Raw genomic sequence first — 20885 nt, forward strand, 5'->3', positions numbered from 1 at the left:
CACACAATTTTGTCCTCATGGTAAAATTCTTGTTTTTTTAACAAAAACAATCACAGTGGCCGCAGCTACCGATTCTGTCCAGGACACAGAGCACGGAGCCAACATTTGGATGGAACAGTTAAGCTGGATTTGGCTCCACACTAAAAAGTAGAAAACCCCTTTAAGAAGCTACCCCTTTCAAAACCATTGCCCTGAATAATCCACTGCAAACTTGCTGTAGAGCAGAACTATGAATGCAGCTAGACTGGAGCACAGATTGAAAATGAAAGTATAGTAATAGATCTGCAGCTTCCACCGCTACAGTATATAACAGTATATTTACAGTATAGAACTGCCCTCTATAGACAGCAATATGAATATGAGCCGCTAGGGGGCGCATCAAGTGTTTGCTGCTGCAGATAATACGTCATCATCTTCATACACCAATTACATTTTAGCGTAGACTCCGCCTAAAACGTGACGTCAGGCACCATCACTTGAACAATCTTTATTGACAAAGACCCGCTTGACATCTCTCAAGGCGCATGCGTACAGCAGCGATCCCCGGTGTTCACGTTGATTCTTACACTGATGAAGAAACAAGGCTCTACCGGAGGGGGCGGGGCTACTGACCGGCTCACCAAGCCCACCTGTCTGATCGTCTGCAGCGCGGTTACCGGAGGTGAGAGGTTGAAGCTGGTCATGTGACCTGCGATGGCTGCGGGTCATGTGATCTGCACCCCAGTTATATAGAGCCGGTATATTATACTAGTGCGTGATTGTGCTGCCGCCTGTGACTGATATAAGGCAGTGCTGGGAGTTGTAGTTCTCATTGTTACAGGTTGTAAAGCACAGGGGTTACCAGATCAGCTGTGATAAGGACCCGGAGTAATTATTGCGTTTAACCCTTTAAGCTCCAGGCCCTTTTTCTATTTTTGCGTTAACGTTTTTCACTCCTCGCGTTCCACAAAACGTCATCTGACAGAGATGTATGTATCATCATGATCACTGAGATCCCTTATTTACATAGGTTTTATTACGTCCTAATATCTGGTTCTAATGTTTACATTTTATTTAATAATAATATTTAATTATTAAAAATCATATTTTATCATGCCCTTTAGGTCAGATGCACAGAATGTTTGATGCGTGCCATCAATTTTTGGAATGGACAGAAATGACTGCACTAAATCCATTATTTTTCAAAGTTGATTAGATGGGGGACAGGGACCGATTTGGCGAGCTCTGTGCAGCGCAGCAGAATCTGTGTGCGCTATATAAAGAATTATTATTAATGGATCAGTACCTGCGTCTGTGGGTAAATGATCGTGTGACCTATAAAAAGCTAAGCATGTCCTAGTCAGAACAGGTTTCTTACACAAGACTATATAGTGTAACTATAATTTATGAGGATCTGTGAAAAACAGATGCCAGACTGATGCAAAGCATCGTGCTAGCGGGCAGGGAGCCTAGGGGCACATGCAGGGTGTAATGGGATGTTTGGGTGCTTATTTCAATCTTGTTTACTTATGATATATCCAGAGAATTTGTAATAAATTCATGATAGATGTAAGTCCTCTAGGACGAGCACCTACCTTGCATGCACTTCCATTCTACATTCAAGCAATGAAAATAGCTCTTCAGTAAACCTGAAGTGAGAGGGGATGCATATGGGTCTGTTCAGCTCCGCCACAAGAAGGGGGACCCCCGTTCTTTTGATATATCCTGTGGATAAATTATAAATACGTTAGGTGTGAAATCAACTTTAGGGAGTTGTTGATTGTCATCAGTGCTTATACGGGATATGGGCATGTCCTAGACGCAAAAATTGGAGAGTTTTTTCACATTTCAGTTGAGCTTCTGTTACTATTTTATGCTATTTCCTGCATTATCCCAATATTTTTTTTATAACTTTAATAACCAATCATGTTGGCTCAGTGCTTAGCACTACAGCCTTGCAGCACTGGGGGATGTTCTCTCTGTGTTTGTATGGGTTTCCTCCGGGTCCTCCCTAGCTCCAAAACTCCCAAAAACAACCTGTTAGGTTGATTAGATTGTGAGCCCCATTGGGGACAGGGACTGATTTGGCAAACTCTGTGCAGTGCTGCGTAATCTGTGTGCGCTATATAAATAAAGAAATTATTATTATGTTTTATTAAAATGTAACAAAACTTTTCACCATGGTCTTTCTTCTAGGGGTCTCGGCACAATCCTTCTTACACACCTTCACCCTAGCAAGTTCAGCCTTCAATCTACAAGTGGCTTCTCCTGGGGTTTGTATTGTCATGTTATAATTTGTTTACACATTTATCATCTTCAGTTTCTTCTGAATATTGCTGCAAGTCAGGGCGCGTTCACACGTTCCGCTATCGTCGCGTTCATAATGCGACGCTAGCGCACAGTGGGCGGGGCTCAGGCCCGATCGCATGCGTTTCTCTGGAAACGCATATGCGATCGCCCCAAACTCCGTTGCGTTATGAATGCGGCGCTAGCAGAACGTGTGAACGCGCCCTCACTATAAATGTGGAATTCCCAGACCTCGCCATAGACTGCTTGATACAGGAGCTTTAATTTGAGGTTTTCTAAAATTTTGTACATGAAGGGTCAGGTTTGAATAATTGCTGCCTCATAGATTAGATATTCAGGGAGACCTAAAATTATGGAAAACTCTTTAATACAGTAGTTTAGTAAGTGATGCTAAATAAAGATTTGGATCCATCAAGTCTGATCTGCAATATTGCCACGATCCAGAGTTTATTCAAAACCATGAATAAATTTGAGGATCGATGCCCCATTCTAAAAAAAACTAGTTTTCATAATATATAATGTATAACTATGTAAAATTAACGAACCATAGTCCCCCTGATCTTACAGTAGAAAATGAAAAAGGTGAAACCATCTCTCCTATAGACATAGAGGATGCACTCTCATGGCTACAAACCTTGGCGTAAAAAGCGAAGCCTCTGTACAGTACCTTTTTGTGGGGAAGAAGGGATTCCTTGCATCATAAATCACTATTATGCACATTTTTTAAATCTAGGACGTGCCCATATCCCGTTTAAGCACTGATGCCAATTGCTGGCTAGTGACTGGTGATGGTTAACCGGTTAAGGACCGGGCCCTTTCCTGTTTTTTCATGTCCATTTTTCACTCCCCACCTTCAAAAATCTATAACTTTTTTATTTTTACACGTAAAGAGCTGTTTGACGGCTTGTTTTCTGCGTAATAAATTGCACTTCATAATGATGGTATTAAATATTTCATGCCATGTACTCGGAAGCGGGAAAAAAATTCCAAATGCAATGAAAATGGTGAAAAAACGCATTTGCGCCATTTTCTTGTGGGCTTGGATATTACGTCTTTCACTGAGCGCCCCAAATGACATGTCTACTTTATTCTTTGGGTCGGTACGATTAAGGGGATACCAAATTTGTATAGGTTTTATAATGTTTTCATACATTTACAAAAATTAAAACCTCCTGTACAAAAATAATTTTTTTGATTTTGCCAACTTCTGGCGCTAATAACTTTTTTATACTTTGGTGTACGGAGCTGTGGGTGGTGTAATTTTTTGTGAAATTTGATAATATTTTCAATGATATCATTTTTAGGACTGTACGACCTTTTGATCACTTTTTATAGATTTTTTTAGATTTTTCAAAATGGCAAAAAAGTGCCATTTTCGACTTTGGGCGCTATTTTCCGTTACGGGGTTAAACGCATTGAAAAACCGTTATCATATTTTGATAGATCGGGCATTTTCGGACGCTGCGATACCTGATGTGTTTATGATTTTTACTGTTTATTTATATTTATGTCAGTTCTAGGGAAAGGGGGGTGATTTGAAATTTTAGGTTTTTTTATTATAATTTTTTTTTTTTAAACTTTTTTTTATTTTTATTTATACTATTTTTCAGACTCCCTAGGGTACTTTAACCCTAGGTTGTCTGATCGATCCTATCATATACTGCCATACTACAGTATGGCAGTATATGGGGATTTTCTAACTCATTCATTACAATGTGCTATCAGCACATTGTAATGAAGGGGTTAATACGAAATAGCCTCGGGTCTTCGGAAGACCCGAGGCTACCATGGAGACGGATCGCCGCTTCTCGATGACGTCACGGGGAGCGGCGATCCCAGGTAAGATGGCGGCGCCCATGCGCCGCTATCTGTTTGAGGCTGCCGGCAGCTTTGCCGGCAGCCCACGCTGTAAAAACACCCTAGCACCGATCGCGGATGTTACCGGTAAGCCTTTTCTGCAATATGCAGCAAAGACTTACCGGCTATGGAGAGGGCTCAGCCCGTGAGCCCTCTCCATGCAGCGCGACACGACCGCCGCCGTGAATACACGGCGGGCGGTCGCGAACCGGTTAAATCCTTTGCTACTCCATAAAAACCACAAATACATTTGAGGATCCCATTCAAAAAAAAAAAAAATCTAGTTCCCATAATATGCATCATTAATCACTATCATGCAGGGAGTCCTAACCTCAGCACTGCACTTGGACATTGAAATCTGGCAACTGACTGGTCCTTGATTTACAGACCGACTCCAGATCCCCACAAATCAGCTACAAAGCAGCCTCAGCATTTGAATTCCCACAGCACATGGGCACAGCCATCTTGGCTCGGGTCATCGCCCTCCTATGGCATCATTGGAAGGTGGTAATTTGTTACCTTGACCTGCAAGAGGTAGACTTAGAAGCATTAAAATCACCATATTCTGCAATTCAGTTTTATTGCAATACATTGTATGAGGAATCATACCCCCTAGGGTTCAATTACATATAAAATGAATAAAAAAAAGTAAATAAAAATGAAAAAAAAAACCCTTAAAGTTAAAGTCTTCCTCCTTTCCCTAGATCATATATATAAATAAACAAACATGTTAACTTGTCTGGGACCGCCCGCTGATGTCTAAAGGTCCGGAATATGCAGTGACTAGCCACAGGACCAGGAGACCCTAGGGAGAATGGAGATGCGGTTTAGTAGCGCGATGCACAGAGGAGCAGAGCCGGCATTGCTTCCAGCTGTATAGACTCGGCGGTCATGTGTCCGCCGGGTCTAAAGGGGTTAACCAGAGCTGCTGGGTCTAATTGGACCCAGTCCAGCACTGATCAGAATCCCCAGTGACAGGTGGTCATTTTCCTGGGGCTCTTATCGATGCTTCAGTTACAGGAGAAAACTTGTAAAAGAAAAAAGTAAAGTAAAAAAAAAGTGAAAATGTTCCCCAGGGGTCTTTTATGACCTCATGGGGGACATATAAAATAAAAACACACACACTCAAAATATTGACAAATATTCATAAAAATACATCCGCATAAATACATACACATAAAAAATTGAATAAAAAGTGATCAAAAGTGCGTACACTCCCCAAATGGTAGCAATGAAAATTTTAGCTTATCCTGACACCATACACCAAAGTATGAAAAAATTGTCCTAAGAATATAGCAAAATGAAGATTTTTTTTTTTGTATTAAAGATTTGACATTTTTAACAAAAGAATATAGAGGAGGTGTCATTTAGAGCACATAATAAAAAAACTTAAAAACAGCCACAAGAAAATGGCGTGAATGTGTTTTTTTTATCAATTTCATTGCCTTTGTAATTTTCGGAATTTCACGGAATAGAAAAAACTTTTTAAAGAAGGCGAGAACAAAATGGGAACGATAAAAACGGGAAAGGGCATGAGTGGGAAGGGGTTAAAGAGGATTGTGTTTCTAGATGAAACAGAATGAGAAATTTCCACTGTTAAATTTTTTAAAATCACATTTTTTTTATTGGAACTTTAAAGGAAATCTTCCACCAGATTAGTGGTTCGTTGCTTATGTTCGTTACCTTAGGGTGATGTCACACATGGCGTTTTTAGGCCGTTTTTGGCCCGTTTTTAGTTAGTGCTAAAAACGGGCTAAAAACGCAGTGTGCGACATCACCCTTAGGGGTCCGGTATAAGTAGGAAAATGACTTTATAAAAATATGAAAATGACTTTGAGTCGCTCAGGCTGACATCACCTCATGGCTCCGCCCGGCTGACGTCACCGGTTGTCTACAAAATTATGGGGTCGTGAAAGGGTTATTAAGATAAATGTGTTTAGCGTTCTGTTGCTACTCTCTTTTTTTATCTTATTTTCAGGGAAAGGCTCTAGATTTTGTTGGTATCAATGAAGTAGACACAAGATGGTTCCAGGATTTCCAGTTAAAGCCGTACGCCAATCCTGCAAGATTGGAGTCAATAGATGGTAAAGTGATCTGACATAAACCTGTTGGGTTTTTCCTGAAATTACAATATTAATGGTCTGTCTGAAGTTAAGGCCATCTGTGTCAGAACTGTGGGGTCCTACTATTGGAACTTGCAGCTCTTCTTAGAACTTCCATACAGAGAGAGAGAGCTGTATATGTGTAGCCTCCATAGCATTCAGCGTGATCTTGTACAATCTGGACTAGGGGGTTTCGGAGGTAGGTTCCAGAAATGGAGCTATATGTCATATCCTTATGTATTGTCAGTGGTGAGACAACAACTATACTCTCTCATTTAATCTGTCACCACTTCCATCGCCCATGCTTTATAGCTCCCTGCTAGGTTTACTTGGCTGTAGCAATGAGATGACCTATACATCATATTAGTGTTACAGCCAGTCATTGGCCTCAACTATACACAAGGCATGGGAAGCAAGGTGACTCAGTTGTCAGCACTACAGCCTTGCAGCACTGGGCTCCTGGGTTCAAATCCCATCCAGTTCAACATCTGCAAAGCTGTTGCATGTGTTTCCTCCAGGTCCTCCAGTTTCCACCCACACTCCAAAAACATACTGGTAGGTTGATTAGATTGCTCTGTGTAATCTGTGTGCGCTATATAAATAGAGAATTATTATTGTTATGAGGCATGTCTGCCGAGGCTAAAGATTGGCTGTAGTAGCTGTGGGAGGTATACAGGTATATCATTGGTGCAGCCAATGGCTGTAGAGGAGGACCAGAGCAATGGTGCTAGAAGCAATAAAGAAGTTTGTTTTAGCTTCTTTTTTTAATTCTATCACAATTTCTGGCTTTAGGCTAATTTTGGCATAACCCCCTCATTCCTTTCAATTGCATCTGATATAAAGCGTACGGACAGGATAGGAAGCAAGTGTGTGTCTTCATTATGACTGCTTATAAAATAGGACTTACTCTTCCAGATACATACACAGGACATTTTCACACTATAATTTTGTTCTTTTCCAGGCTCCCGCTATCATGCCCTTCTAATCCCACATTGCCCGGGTGCCATGACAGACTTGGCAAACAGCGGTTATCTGGCCAGAATCCTGCAGCACTTCAAAACAGAAAAAAGTAAGGAGGAGACAGGACCGGCACCAGAGCGCAGTATGGAGGCAGGATTTATGTGTTTATTGATCTGCACTTTACGGGTCATTATGAAAGGGCGAATCCATGCAGAGAAATGGCTTCACTAGAGAGTGCCTACGTGTGTGCCAAACACAAGTGGTGCTGCTCTCCAGGTGGATTGGTACAATTATACAATTCCAGCTTTGATATTCCATGGAGAATACACAGACAAGTTTGGTCTGGCTGGGAATTTTGACTGATGGTCTGGCAATAACTCTGCATCATGTCATTAGGCTTCCTGAAAGTCATGCTTGATATTAAGAGGCTAGTTAACCCCTTAACGCTCTGCGCCGTAGCTCTACGGCGCAGAGGTATAAGGGATGTATGAAGAGGGCTCACGGGCTGAGTCCTCTTCATACAAAGGTGGGGGTTTTTGCATAATGCATAAAACCCCCACCGCTAATAACCGCGGTCGGTGCTAGCTTCATTTTGCAAAAAATGACCCCTCACACATTTCCGTGCGCCAAAGTATGAAAAAGTTATTAGCGTTAGAAGATGGCAAAATTTTTTTTTTCTTTTTTGTACACATTCGTTTAATTTTTGAAAATGTATTAAAACACAATAAAACCTATATAAATTTGGTATCACCGCGATCGCACCGAACTAAAGAATAAAGTAGGCGTGTTATTTGGAGCGAAGAGTGAAAGTCGTAAAAACTGAGCCCACAAGAACGTGACGCGTTTTTTTTTCAATTTTTCCACATTTGGATTTTTTTTTCAGCTTCGCAGTGCACGGCATGTTAAAATAAATAACATTACGGGAAAGTAAAATTTGTTACGCACAAAATAAGCCCTCACACAGGTCTGTACATGGAAAAATGAAAAAGTCATGGATTTTTGAAGTTGGAGAGCGAGAAATGAGCCGAAAAACCCTCTGTCCTTAAGGGGTTAAAGAGGCAATGTTTCCTTTATCCCATCCTGGAAATCCTATTTGCACATTTCACTGAATGCCCTAGTGGAGCATCAGTGGCTGTAAGTCTCCACACACATGCAAGGCGGCCTTAGTTGGCAAAGTCTCTGCAAATAGAATCATACTTCCTGACCCAATCCTCAAGGCGTAATGTGATCAGTGAGGGGCCAGTACACAGCCTACATACTGATCACCTGTTTAATCCGGCATAAAGGCTGATAACACTGTGCTCTATGTAGTGGACAAAAGATGTAACTGCATTGATAAATGGTGGAATTTTCTCTTTGAAAACAGACTTAATGATAAATGTTACATTTTGATACAGGATGATAGAAAATAAATGTGTATTCATTTCTATTTATTCCTTATAGAACCCATCTGTGCCATTGGGCATGGAGTGACTGCCTTATGCTGTGTAACCAATGAAGATAAATCCTGGGCCTTCCAGGACTACAGTATCACGGGGGTAAGTACACAGATACAACCGAATACGTTTTCTGCAGTCATACAGTATCTAATTTATTTTATATACACTAAACCGACACTAAACAAGTATCACAAATTGCCAAACCTTATCCTTGTAAAGAGACAATAAATAGACTGTGATGCGTTCTCATCCTCTATCAATAGCAGTCTCCAGAAAATGTAATACTATTGGCTGATCGATAAAGACTTGTAGGAATTTAAGAAGCTCCATCCCCTGGTCCTGAGCAGGAAGAGGCAGAAACTGACACCACAAAAATGTGATCTGAGGATATCCTGCTTAATGTATTGATACTGTATCATGTCATAATTTTAGGGTGGTGCCATTGACATTTCTGTTACTTTCCCCCCTCCCTCATGTGTTGGCTTCAGCCCTCTGTGTATGAGCTGGTCCGGCAGCCAGATTTCATCAGCTTGCCGCTTATCCTAGAAGACTTTGCCAAAGATTCTGGAGCAACATTTAGTGGTAAGTTATGGTAATGGATCGTCACCATTGTCTTCATGGCTGAGGAGCAGGTCATAGGATACTTATACTTGTACAGGGTGTTTCCTAGTTGCACAAAGTCATTTATTTGCACTGTAGAACGTCTTCCCCTTTAATAGAGTAAATAGTATTGGATGTTGCTACACTGAGGGTGCATACACATGGACGTGTCCTCTCCCGGCTATAGCCTCGGTGAGCACACGTCAGCGTGCTGCAGAGGAGGAGTGATGAGCACTGCTCACCTGTCCCCTCTGCATAGGAGATTGCACGGCCGTTCTTACGCCCAAAGATAGAGCAAGCTGTATCTTTTGTGCGGGCACGGCATGGATGCACCGAGCCTGAGCACCATAGCCATCTATGGGGGACGTATATCTGGCCACAAATTAGTAGGACCACCCACTGGACACACAAGTTATACTGAAGGTACACTACTTGGCTATCTGCTCAGCTCCCCCTGCTCTATAATATGCTACCTGCAGATAGGACACTATGTAGTTGTAGTAATGTTTTAATGTAGGAAAATGAGTTATGGTGCTTGCTGTGTGGATTTATATGACCACCAATGCACTTATGAGGCTGGATAGCCGTTCTCTGTGCATTTGGCAGTGGTTGGAATTGCCCATCAGCTGAATTCAATAGCAGGAGGGAACCTGACTGTGAGACTCCACTGTCTATAATCAAAGTAGGAACCTATTCAGTTTGTTTGAGAGGAAGGGGCGTTCAGTGACCCTACAGACAAGCCAGTCTGTTCAGACTTTTCGTATTCTGAACATTAGTTTTACATTCATTTTTCTGTATTCAGCCAGTGAACCGGACGCAGTTCATATTGTCTTGGACAGGCACCTGATCACTGGACAAAATGAAAACTCCACTATGGCTGCGGTTCAGAATCTAATCCTGCTCTGCAATGGAAGGTAAGAGCCAGCTCTGCAGCTCTTCACACAAAGGCCTAGTGCTGCTTTCTGTGCCATCTCCAGGCTTGTGCCAAGGGAAAACGGCAGCTAGAGGGCATGTACCACCACACATCTTCATCACTGGGAAAAAATCTACATGCACCCCTTTTCAAGAGCATAAAACAGCACTGTTAAACATCATAAACATCTCATTGCATGAGATGAGTCATTTTTTGGAAGCTGAAAAGGGAGTGTCATTTCAGACCCGCTATCTTCTGTTCTCTAACACCTATAAACATTCAGTGTCATATTAAAGATAAGAATCTCATCTTTCAAATTGCTTCAGGCAAAGTTTGGTACAAACCCATAGTTTGCCATTCGGGTCCACTTATTCCTAATCGGGACACTGCTCTTGGTATCACTGGGGAAACCTCCAGTCAGACCCCTAGCAATTAGACCCCCAGGATAACAATGATTTAACTGACCTTCTTTCTCTATATAGGAAATAAATCTGCTCTTTATTGAAGGATCTGAGTGGATCAACATTTCACCTGTATTTGTTCATGTATTGAAGAACTAGAAGCAGTTTACATGTAAATGACTGTGAATGTCACTAGCATCTGAGATGCCACATCCATAGATTCTCCAGCTGTATGGAAGCAGCGAATACTGTGAGGGTCTATCTTGATGAGACAAGTCGACTCTGGCTGAGAAGACATCATGGAAGAGATGCGATTTTGCTTTCTGCTCGTATGTTGACGGCATCCGTGTATGAGTAACTTTTCTATGCTGTAAATCTTATTTTGTAAGCTTGAATATCATGTGATAAATGACACAAGGAACCGTACATGTCACTGTGATTGTCCTCCAATCATTTTCTGTGGTATTATATGTATAAAAGATATTGCCACACGTTGTCCGTTTTCTATAAAATGTCCTGTTCCTCCAGTGGTTTTCCTTCACTCTTCCGATCCCTGAGTAGATCACAGATCCATTAGAAGGTTCCTCCGGCGCACACCAGAAAAAGATTTCCTCACAAGCAGAATCACCACAGCTAAAACCGTGATGCCAAGCACCATGCCGATCACTATCGCCGCGTAGTTTGTGGTGGCTGATGGGGAATAAAATCAAAAATATGGTTAGAAAAATTCCAAATCCTAAAGGGGTTTTATCAAAATATCACTTTTCTGGCAGACTTTGTTGACTCCTTTAAAACAACAAACATATACGGTAGATTCGATATTTTCAAAAGTCTGAACCAATGTTGCTCTAGTTGTCCTAGAAATTGGTACCTAACCCAACTCTAACATTAACACTAATGAAAAAATTTAGTTATTAAAAAAAAACTGTATTTTAGAGGACTACAGGGAATTATATACCAATTTCTAGGATTTATTCCAAAAAATATTTAGTGCTGGAAAAATATTTCGCTCATCATCTATATAAACAAATCTTTACTTTCCTCTCTCTTCCATTCTAACCAATTTTTAGCTCTTCCACATAGCCATGTAGCAGTTATATAGACAATACATTATAGTTTTAGATTTTGCACTGGGGCTCGCAGCTTGAAGTTATGCTACTGCGTAGCTTTTAGTATATTTTATAATATATCTTACTACCTGTAGCTCCCGGCATTGCCCCGGATCGTAAATAATTGCTCTTAGTGATAACAAAATAGAATGAGTTAACAAAAATATTTATATGTATATCTCTCTCTCTCTCTGACTGTCTCTGTCTTTGAAGGTCTGTCTGTCTTTGACTGTCTCTCGGTCTTTTATGGTCTCTATGTTTGTCTTTCACTGTCTCTCTGTCTGTCTTTCACTGTCTTTCTCTGTCTCTCTTTCTGTCTTTGACTGCCTATCTTTGTCTCTCTCCCTATGTCTCTACTCTCTGCCTCTCTTTGATTGTCTCTTTCTCTTTTTTGTCTCTCTCTGTCTTTCTGGCTCAGAGCTCATATTAATGACCTGTGGCAAAAAGCTCAGCGTCTAAATGCCACAGTAGCCAGCAAACATACATACACACAGTCAGCTTTATATATTAGATATATAATGGAGCTTAAATGGGCTGTGTCACATAGAATTTTGAATGTTTTTAATATACACCTATTACCAATTTAACCTAGTTTGCAATATATTGACTTGCCAATGTCCCTAGTACTGTGTCAGATTCACTTTATAGTTGTCAATAGCAACAATCTGCTTGGCAGCCATGTAAGCAAGTCAGGCTTATGCTCATATAGCCAGAACTATGAATCTTCAGTGGTTTCTGCAGCTATATATGTGTCTCACTAGCCAGGAGTAAGGTTTATGTAAACATACTGCTGTCTGATTTTCTGAACAGCCTGGGATTCATAGTTGTGTATGAGCAATCCATTATAGTTAGGGATTCCACTCATTTAATGGAAATCCACCACCAAGCACACCAACATACCTCTGGTAGCATCCTGGTCTTTACAAAAAAGGCTTTAAAATTATGCAAATAAGCCTAAGGGGCTCTACGTTTAATAGCTGGTAATTGAGCACAAGGACATAAGAAATACTGTAAAGGCGGATCCTGCCAGAGGAGGCACACACCAGCATGTAAATGTGCTTGGTTTACAGTCCTTCATCCTGGTGTCCATTATTGTTAGTGACACAACCCCTTTAAGATCCTCTGCATATATGGATATCCTTTATGGGACATCCTCTTAGTTGCCAGTATCACTGATCTGACATGCTGTGACTGGTTATAGGTTCTGTTGTCGGTACATCACCGCCGCCATGTTATAGCTGGTACTTACCTCTTTTCCTTGTCTCCTGAATTATATAGATCGGGTTGGCAACTACATGGTAGGTTCTTGTCTCCAGTGCGTTTTCTGGATATTGATTAGAAAGCAATTGTAACGGACAAGAAGAAGGGCACGACTGAGAGTGGTTAGAAGTCAGGCAGAGCTTTACTTCACAGCTTAGAAATACCTGAAAAAGTAAAGAATACATTAAATAGTGAGAGGGGTGGGTGCAGGGGCGTAACTAGAGTGATAGCAGCCGCTCTGGGGCCCACAGTGTGAGGAGGCATTTGGGGTATTTGGTGTGTATAAGCTGTGTGATGTGTGTATATAATGTATGTATGTGAATATACGGTATGTCTATATATGTGTGTATTTGCTATATATCTGTGTATATGTGATGTGTATATACTGCATGGGTGTACACTCACCGGCCACTTTATTAGGTACACCTGTCCAACTGCTCGTTAACACTTAATTTCTAATCAGCCAATCACATGGCGGCAACTCAGTGCATTTAGGCATGTAGACATGGTCAAGACAATCTCCTGCAGTTCTCCCGAGCATCAGTATGGGGAAGAAAGGTGATTTGAGTGCCTTTGAACGTGGCATGGTTGTTAGTGCCAGAAGGGCTGGTCTGAGTATTTCAGAAACTGCTGATCTACTGGGATTTTCACGCACAACCATCTCTAGGGTTTACAGAGAATGGCAGTTCTGTGGGCGGAAATTCCTTGTTGATGCCAGAGGTAAGAGGAGAATGGGCAGACTGGTTCGAGCTGATAGAAAGGCAACAGTGACTCAAATCGCCACCCGTTACAACCAAGGTAGGCAGAAGAGCATCTCTGAACGCACAGTACGTCGAACTTTGAGGCAGATGGGCTACAGCAGCAGAAGACCACACCGGGTGCCACTCCTTTCAGCTAAGAACAGGAAACTGAGGCTACAATTTGCACAAGCTCATCGAAATTGGACAGTAGAAGATTGGAAAAACGTTGCCTGGTCTGATGAGTCTCGATTTCTGCTGCGACATTCGGATGGTAGGGTCAGGATTTGGCGTCAACAACATGAAAGCATGGATCCATCCTGCCTTGTATCAACGGTTCAGGCTGGTGGTGGTGGTGTCATGGTGTGGGGAATATTTTCTTGGCACTCTTTGGGCCCCTTGGTACCAATTGAGCATCGTTGCAACGCCACAGCCTACCTGAGTATTGTTGCTGACCATGTCCATCCCTTTATGACCACAATGTACCCTGTAACATCTGATGGCTACTTTCAGCAGGATAATGCGCCATGTCATAAAGCTGGAATCATCTCAGACTGGTTTCTTGAACATGACAATGAGGTCACTGGACTCAAATGGCCTCCACAGTCACCAGATCTCAATCCAATAGAGCATCTTTGGGATTTGGTGGAACGGGAGATTCGCATCATGGATGTGCAGCCGACAAATCTGCGGCAACTGTGTGATGCCATCATGTCAATATGGACCAAAATCTCTGAGGAATGCTTCCAGCACCTTGTTGAATCTATGCCACGAAGAATTGAGGCAGTTCTGAAGGCAAAAGGGGGTCCAACCCGTTACTAGCATGGTGCACCTAATAAAGTGGCCGGTGAGTGTATATGGTAATGTGTGTATGGTGTTTGTATACTGTACTGTATGTGTGTATATGCTATCGTATGTGTGTGTATCTGCGTTATGTGTGTGTATATATGATGTGTATAAGCTGCATGGGTGTATATGGTACTGTATGTATGTGTGTATATGCTATGTACTGTATATGTGGTGTGTGTATATACTGTATGGATGTTTATGCTGTATATGTGTATATAATGTATATATAAGTATATTAATGTGTGTTTATATGAGTGTATAATATGTATATTTTTTTATAAGAGGAAAGGGGGGCCCAATTCAGAAATCTGCTATGGGGCCCAGCCTCACCTAGTTACGCCCCTGAGCGGGTCACCAACAAATTTTTATATTGAGGGTTTTTTTTCCCCCACCTACCATGGAGTCTACTCCTGGGAGATGCAGTATGAAGACCATCTTGTTATCTTCCTGTAAGATATTCTCTCCCATTCTGTTATCTAAACACCTAAAATCAGATTTAAAGAATTAACAAAATTGACTGCACCTTTCTGACTATAAGATTTAAATAAACCTTAAAAACTGAGCTTTTATTCTCCTAACAGATCTGTTTTCCAAAATACAGGTATAACAATATGGGAAAATCTTTTCTTAGAGATCCATATACAATATAAAGTTCTGTTATTTCTTCTGAAATGGATGAATAAATGTACGGTGTGTGTAATTTTCCCCTGTCCCTGATCAATCTGTTCTCACAATGTACAAGTTGGTAGGAATCCTCATTGTTGACAAATGGAAAGGTAACAACTGGTTGTCAGCTCGTTCCCAGTAAGAAAAAAACTGAAGTTACCATCAACATGCCAGAAGAGGTAAGAGTGACAAAGAGAAGAAGATGTAGTCCTAAACTGCACTGTTCCCCCAGGATCAGTGGGGTTCCTAGTGTTCCTATCCCAACCAATCATAAAGTGACGGACCAGTAATATGCCTTCACTTAGTGAGAATAATTCTTTAAAGTCTACCAGCTACATCAAACTTTATAATCTGCTGGCAGCATGTTGTAGAGAAATTGCTTTTGATCATCAACACATTTTATTATTTCTATCCATTAAGCCAAGATATTCCTATGTTAATCCGCATGCTAATGAGGCAGTTGGTACCCCTGGGGCGTGTCCTCAGCACTGCTATTCTCACCTAAATCATTTCCCTCCTCTTCCCTTGCTTCTCACATGACAAATCTCCTGATAGAAAGTGATTCAGGAAGGAATAGAAGTGTTCAGGGTGCACCAACTGCCTCATTTGCATATGGATTAAAACAGGAATTCCACAGAAACAACATTATGGAGAAAACCAAAAAAAGTATTTTTGAAATCATAGGGGCACATGTATCATAGTTTTTCAGCTGCCACTTTTTCAAGTTTCCTGAAGTTGGCCTACTCAATAGTTGCAATGTATCTAAAGTTTTTCCCCTTTGTGATAGCAGTGATGAGTTGTTTAGTCTAACTTTTGCGCCTCTTTGTGGTGTGCGACTTTTTAGTCCCAAATAGTAGCTCCCAAAAGTATGTTTAGGTCTAGCATACTCTGTTTTGGGACTTATTAGGGGAGGAATGGGACAATTTCAGAGCCCATAAGTTGAACAAACATCCTTAAAGGCAGATAACTTTGGAACGCTGCTTGATTCTGCACCGTAAAAGTCTCAAACTGCGAAAAGTCTCACAAAAGTTGCACAAAATAAAAAAAGAAAGCAATAGGAGTGATACATGTCCCCCCAAGTCAACGAGAAGTGACCAACTTTTTGTGCCTTAGCCGTGTTTTTGACACCGTTTGATCACCCACTAGTAGCCTTTTAAAAATAAAGGGACCCCAGACATCCCCTTTAAATTCTCCTTACTTACAGATCAAAACTGCTTTAAGAAAGCCTAAACAAATAGGTTTTTCCTATGGAATTGTTTAACTAATGTATAAATTCCAGCTGCAGAGATAACATCACTAATTCCACTACGTCACTTACAAATCCCATCATACGTTACAAAGACAAGACCTTGGTGTCTCCAGAAAATATCCTTGTTCTGTGCTGACTTGGTCAATGTGAGCGAAGCAGAACAGGACAGACCCATATTTCCATGAGAACATTTACGCAAAAACAAAACCTCACCTGTCATTTTTTTTACTTAACTTGAGACTTGTGGATTCATTAAAAGAAATATAATATCAAAATCCATCATGATATACCAGAGACACTTACTCATAGATCCAGACACTGTGATTGTGGTAATCCTTTTATATTTATTATCCATGGCCTCCTTCCTCCTAAATTCAACATTTAAACATATGGTAATGAGACAGAAGGTGTTACCAGAGCCCCTCTGTGCTGTATATTCACAGGCAGTCAAACTGTGTCACACTCCTCCTCTACTCCCTCAACCTTTCTCCCCTCCCTCTGCCTGGTAAAATTTCACTGCAGCAGAGGAAGTTTCAGCACACAGTGGCAAGGGGAAGTGCTCCCTGCACAGTGTAACAGCCTGTAAATCTGCAGCATGGAGGAGCTCTAAGCCCTTCTGCCTCATTGGTATTATTTCAAAACTTTTAGAAAAAAAAGAGGCCAAAGATAACAAATATAAGAAGATTACCATGGAGCGATGAGTAAGCGCCTCTGGGTTAATATGCTTAATTTTGATGCTAGATTTCCTTTAAGATGGATCACCGTTTTGATATTTAAAGACCAATAGAATATTAACCTGGTTTAACATGACACTTTCACAAATAGAGGTAGGGAAGAAAGTTCAGGCAAAGGTCTAAATCATCCAAAATACTGCAGCAGACCTTTATTTATATCAAGAGCACCTCATGAACTAGGGGTCTCCAAGTATATACAATGGGGCAGATTTACTTACCTGGTCCATTCGCGATCCAGCGGCACGTTCTGTGTGGAGGATTCGGGTCTTCCGGCGATTCACTAAGGAAGTTCCCCGATGTCCACTAGGTGTCGCTGCTGCGCTGAATTCCGTCGGCGTACACTGAAGTTCACCAAGCCGGGCCGGGTGCAGGTAAGTGCGTGTCAAGCGACACATTTTTTTCTTTAAATGCGGCGGTTTTTCTGAATCTGTCAGGTTTTCGTATGGCCACGCCCCCGACTTCTGTCGCGTACACGGCGGCGCCGATGCGCCACAATCCGATTGCGTGCGCAAAAATCCTGGGGCAATTCAAGGTAAATCGCTGCAAAACGGAAAAATTTGCGTAACCCGCCGGAAAAACGCGATTCGGGCCCTTAGTAAATGACCCCCATTGTGCAAGCCACGGCCCAACAGTATTGAGGAAGTTATTACCCAAAAGTGGAGTGGTCTTGGTCTAAGGTAGTCACAGTGGCAATCTAATAGCTAATGGTACTTTTCCCACACATGTTGGAGCAGACATGTAAGATCTAAGAAGGGGGGGCTCATGTCAAGGCTGTAAGGACTCCACTGCGGAAAATCTAGATGATAACGGTTTTGGGCTGATAGAAAGGGGAGGCCCATAAAAGGTAAAAGTAGCTAACCCAGAGACACATGTGGAGACAGATGATTCCAACACATTTTTTCCAATACCTGAATCCAAAAGCATTAATACAATAGCGAAGGGTCTGTTTGGTTGGGGTGTAGTAGACCTTTCTCTTTGTATAGGCCGCTCAGACTGGAAGCTGAAGCTCTAAAAATAATGGTCCACTCTCCATTCAGAAAGACTACTATTTCTTTATCCTCTCCACCACCTCACTCACCATCAGATCCAGTGAGAAACCCTTTTTATAAGCTTCTGGGTTCTCCCTTCTGGAAAGTTCTGGGTCAACAGCCGATCAGGAAAAACCTCCTGTTTCCATGTGCCAAGATTACATAATGATATGAAAACACTTATAAAACACATGTTAACACAATTTAATACTACATATAACCAGATAGCAGGGTGTAACTACAGCAGTAGCAGCTGCTATGGGGCCCACAGTGTCCGGGTGACCCAGAATCCAACCTGATACACTAAAAGAATGGAGAATGTTCATATTTTCTGAGGGTGTAGTGGGCCCCATTCAAAAGTCTGCTATGGTGCCCTGCCAGATAGTGGCAGTAGTGCTCCATAATATACACAGTTTGGGTCTGGGTGATTAACCATATGATGTTTTTGATCTCTCTTATTGTCAAAGAACTCCCAGATCCAGGCCAGGACATACCAATATCCGCAGAGGTAGGGGGCAATGTGATCAGACTTGCCCACCTGAGACTAAGATCATATTTGATCCCGACCCCTTATACATTTCTATACTGTGACGGACCATGACATAGAATGGAACAAGGAGAAGACACTATTCATACACAAGTCTCAGCAAATCTTTAGATTGTATTAATAAAATCTTGTTTCCTACCCATTCTGGATAAAGTAGGACTTGACTTTGTTCTTCTTGCTCACTATCTTGCATGACGTTATGACCAGCCTGACATCACTCCGATTGGTCTCAGCGGTCACGGTGACAAAAAGCTTCTGGGTCCCCCTCATACGCAGGAAAGAAGATGTCATCTCATTCGCATCTGAACTGAGATCCGGGCCTAGTCCAATACCAAAACGGAATTGACCAAACTGTCTGTCTGTCATGACATCTGTCCACACAGGGTTGGTTTGATGAGAATTCTGAAGACGTGTGTGGACAACCAGTGAAGTATTGTGATCGCTGATGTCTATCCCGGTGGTGTTCATGGTGGATTCAAGGTCATGCTCCTTTAATGAAGAAAAAAATCCTGTCAAAAAGTCAGCAGTCGGAGGCCATAACATATTCCGATGAAGATTTCAGGTTATGGTACACTTAAAGGGGTCAGGAAGAGAAATAAAAAAGTGTAGACTGGATTTAAAGGGCTATTAAGTGTACATTTAACTAAATCCATTTGCCATATGTAATCATTTCTTCAATTGGATGTTAATTAAAAAAAAATGTTCCAGTGTGAAGATAATTTCTCATAAATGTAGCCATGTTGTCCCTTAGATATGAGATGGCTTCCTCGAATACGTCCACCTCACATTTTGGCAGCAGTGGCCAGACATGCACTATTGAGTCCTGCCGGACCACCAGGATTCAGCAATCATTATCACAGGACGGCTGTGGGACCTGCAGTAACACCCAGACACTTTATATACAAAAACCTTTGGTTCTTTGTGAAATCATTCTAGCAGAGGTGGTTGTATCCAAGGACACAGTCTTGTTTCTAAGGGACCATATCACTACATTTATAAGAAATTATCTTCACACAGGAACATTTTTTTTAATAACATCTAATAGAGGAAATGTTTATATATGGCAGATTAATGAATCTGAATGTGAATGGCATGACGAGAATACCCCTTTAAGTTTCTATAGTGAGAAGACCCAGAGCCCAAATCCTGAGCCTCCAAACTGCACATGCGCATCTTTGTATGTACATGCAGCCCAAAGCCTGGATCCTCTCAGGTGATAGTGCAGGCCTTCCGGGACCAAGGAAGGAGCTTAGTTTTAGGACTGTGTACGGTTGCACTCTCAGTATTGCATTCAAGAGCTAAAGTAAGGCTACAGGCACACAAGCGTAGACTTTGTCCTTGTGCCGTCCGTCGATTCAACGTCTGGCACACGGACAATTGCTTTTCTATCGACTCATACAAATGGACCTGGTTTCTACATATAAGATGACTGTCCAATCCACAAATCATAGAATAGGTCCAATTCCAGCCATTGTTTGTGACTCAGGCAGGCTTTTCTACTTTAATTGGCATGTGAGTGACACACAGGGCACAAATTGCACTTTTTAAAGCTCCATGCACATTAGCAAAAGGTTCCTGCAGAGCCGGCGCCAGCACCGGGAATATCTGGGCAAGTGCCGGGGCCCAGAGTTGCTGGGGGGCTTACATAAGGCTGTACATAAGGCTGTACATAAGGCTGTACATAAGGGGGGCGGGGGGGGGGCTGTATCTAATGAATCCATAGGGGTTGAAGGGGTTGTATATAAAATAACCATGAGGGGCTGTTTGGGAAGATAAACCAGGGAATATTTTAGGGAACAGGAGACTGTTTTAGTTTTGGAATTTTTAATACCGCCATGTGAGTTCACTGAAAAGGGGCCCACAGAGGCTCTCTCGCCCAGGGGCCTACTGAGACCTGGAGCAGACCCTGGGTTCCTAAATCTGCTAAATTTAGAGATCAGACTTGTATTTTCCCCTACAGATGATAAAAAATAAAGTGAAAATGAAGTATTTTTGGGACAATACTTCATTACCAGTAATGGTCACAGCACTGTCACCACTAAGGATATATTCACACTGTGACATGTGTGTGTGGGAGCATATGCTGACATATTGCCACATGTGTAGAAAAGTTCCATATTACATGAAATCTACCATCAAAATCCATCA

General features: G+C 41.7%; 2 protein-coding genes across 2 annotated transcripts; one reads left to right on the plus strand and one right to left on the minus strand.

The window, feature by feature from the left end:
• The first annotated feature begins 471 nt into the window (after positions 1 to 471).
• Positions 472 to 11085, plus strand: GATD1 (glutamine amidotransferase class 1 domain containing 1). Its single transcript, XM_072118187.1, has 8 exons — positions 472 to 661; positions 2176 to 2252; positions 6122 to 6227; positions 7207 to 7314; positions 8649 to 8743; positions 9133 to 9226; positions 10047 to 10158; positions 10640 to 11085. Exons 1-8 carry the CDS (start codon positions 571 to 573, stop codon positions 10644 to 10646), a joined length of 690 nt encoding a protein of 229 aa, XP_071974288.1. The 5' UTR covers positions 472 to 570; the 3' UTR covers positions 10647 to 11085.
• Positions 10930 to 19257, minus strand: LOC140070999 (uncharacterized). The gene is made up of 4 exons (XM_072118186.1): positions 18877 to 19257; positions 14910 to 14997; positions 12917 to 13091; positions 10930 to 11248 (listed from the first exon to the last, which is right to left on the minus strand). The coding sequence occupies exons 1-4, from the start codon at positions 19203 to 19205 to the stop codon at positions 11121 to 11123; spliced, it is 720 nt and encodes a 239-aa protein (XP_071974287.1). The 5' UTR covers positions 19206 to 19257; the 3' UTR covers positions 10930 to 11120.
• Between the last annotated feature and the right edge of the window lie 1628 nt (positions 19258 to 20885).

The sequence above is a fragment of the Engystomops pustulosus genome, chromosome 7 (assembly GCF_040894005.1).
Source record: "Engystomops pustulosus chromosome 7, aEngPut4.maternal, whole genome shotgun sequence".
Lineage (NCBI taxonomy): Eukaryota > Metazoa > Chordata > Amphibia > Anura > Leptodactylidae > Engystomops > Engystomops pustulosus.

Coding starts and splice junctions, on each gene's coding strand:
- LOC140070999 (XM_072118186.1), bottom strand. CDS start 19,205: ATGAACACCACCGGGATAGACATCAGCGATCACAATACTTCACTGGTT. Junction 13,092..14,909: donor TCCCAGGAGTAGACTCCATG/GTAGGTGGGGGA, acceptor TTACTTTTTCAG/GTATTTCTAAGCTGTGAAGT. Junction 11,249..12,916: donor TCAGGAGACAAGGAAAAGAG/GTAAGTACCAGC, acceptor ATTCCCCATCAG/CCACCACAAACTACGCGGCG.
- GATD1 (XM_072118187.1), top strand. CDS start 571: ATGAAGAAACAAGGCTCTACCGGAGGGGGCGGGGCTACTGACCGGCTC. Junction 662..2,175: donor CTGCAGCGCGGTTACCGGAG/GTGAGAGGTTGA, acceptor TCTTTCTTCTAG/GGGTCTCGGCACAATCCTTC. Junction 7,315..8,648: donor GCACTTCAAAACAGAAAAAA/GTAAGGAGGAGA, acceptor TATTCCTTATAG/AACCCATCTGTGCCATTGGG.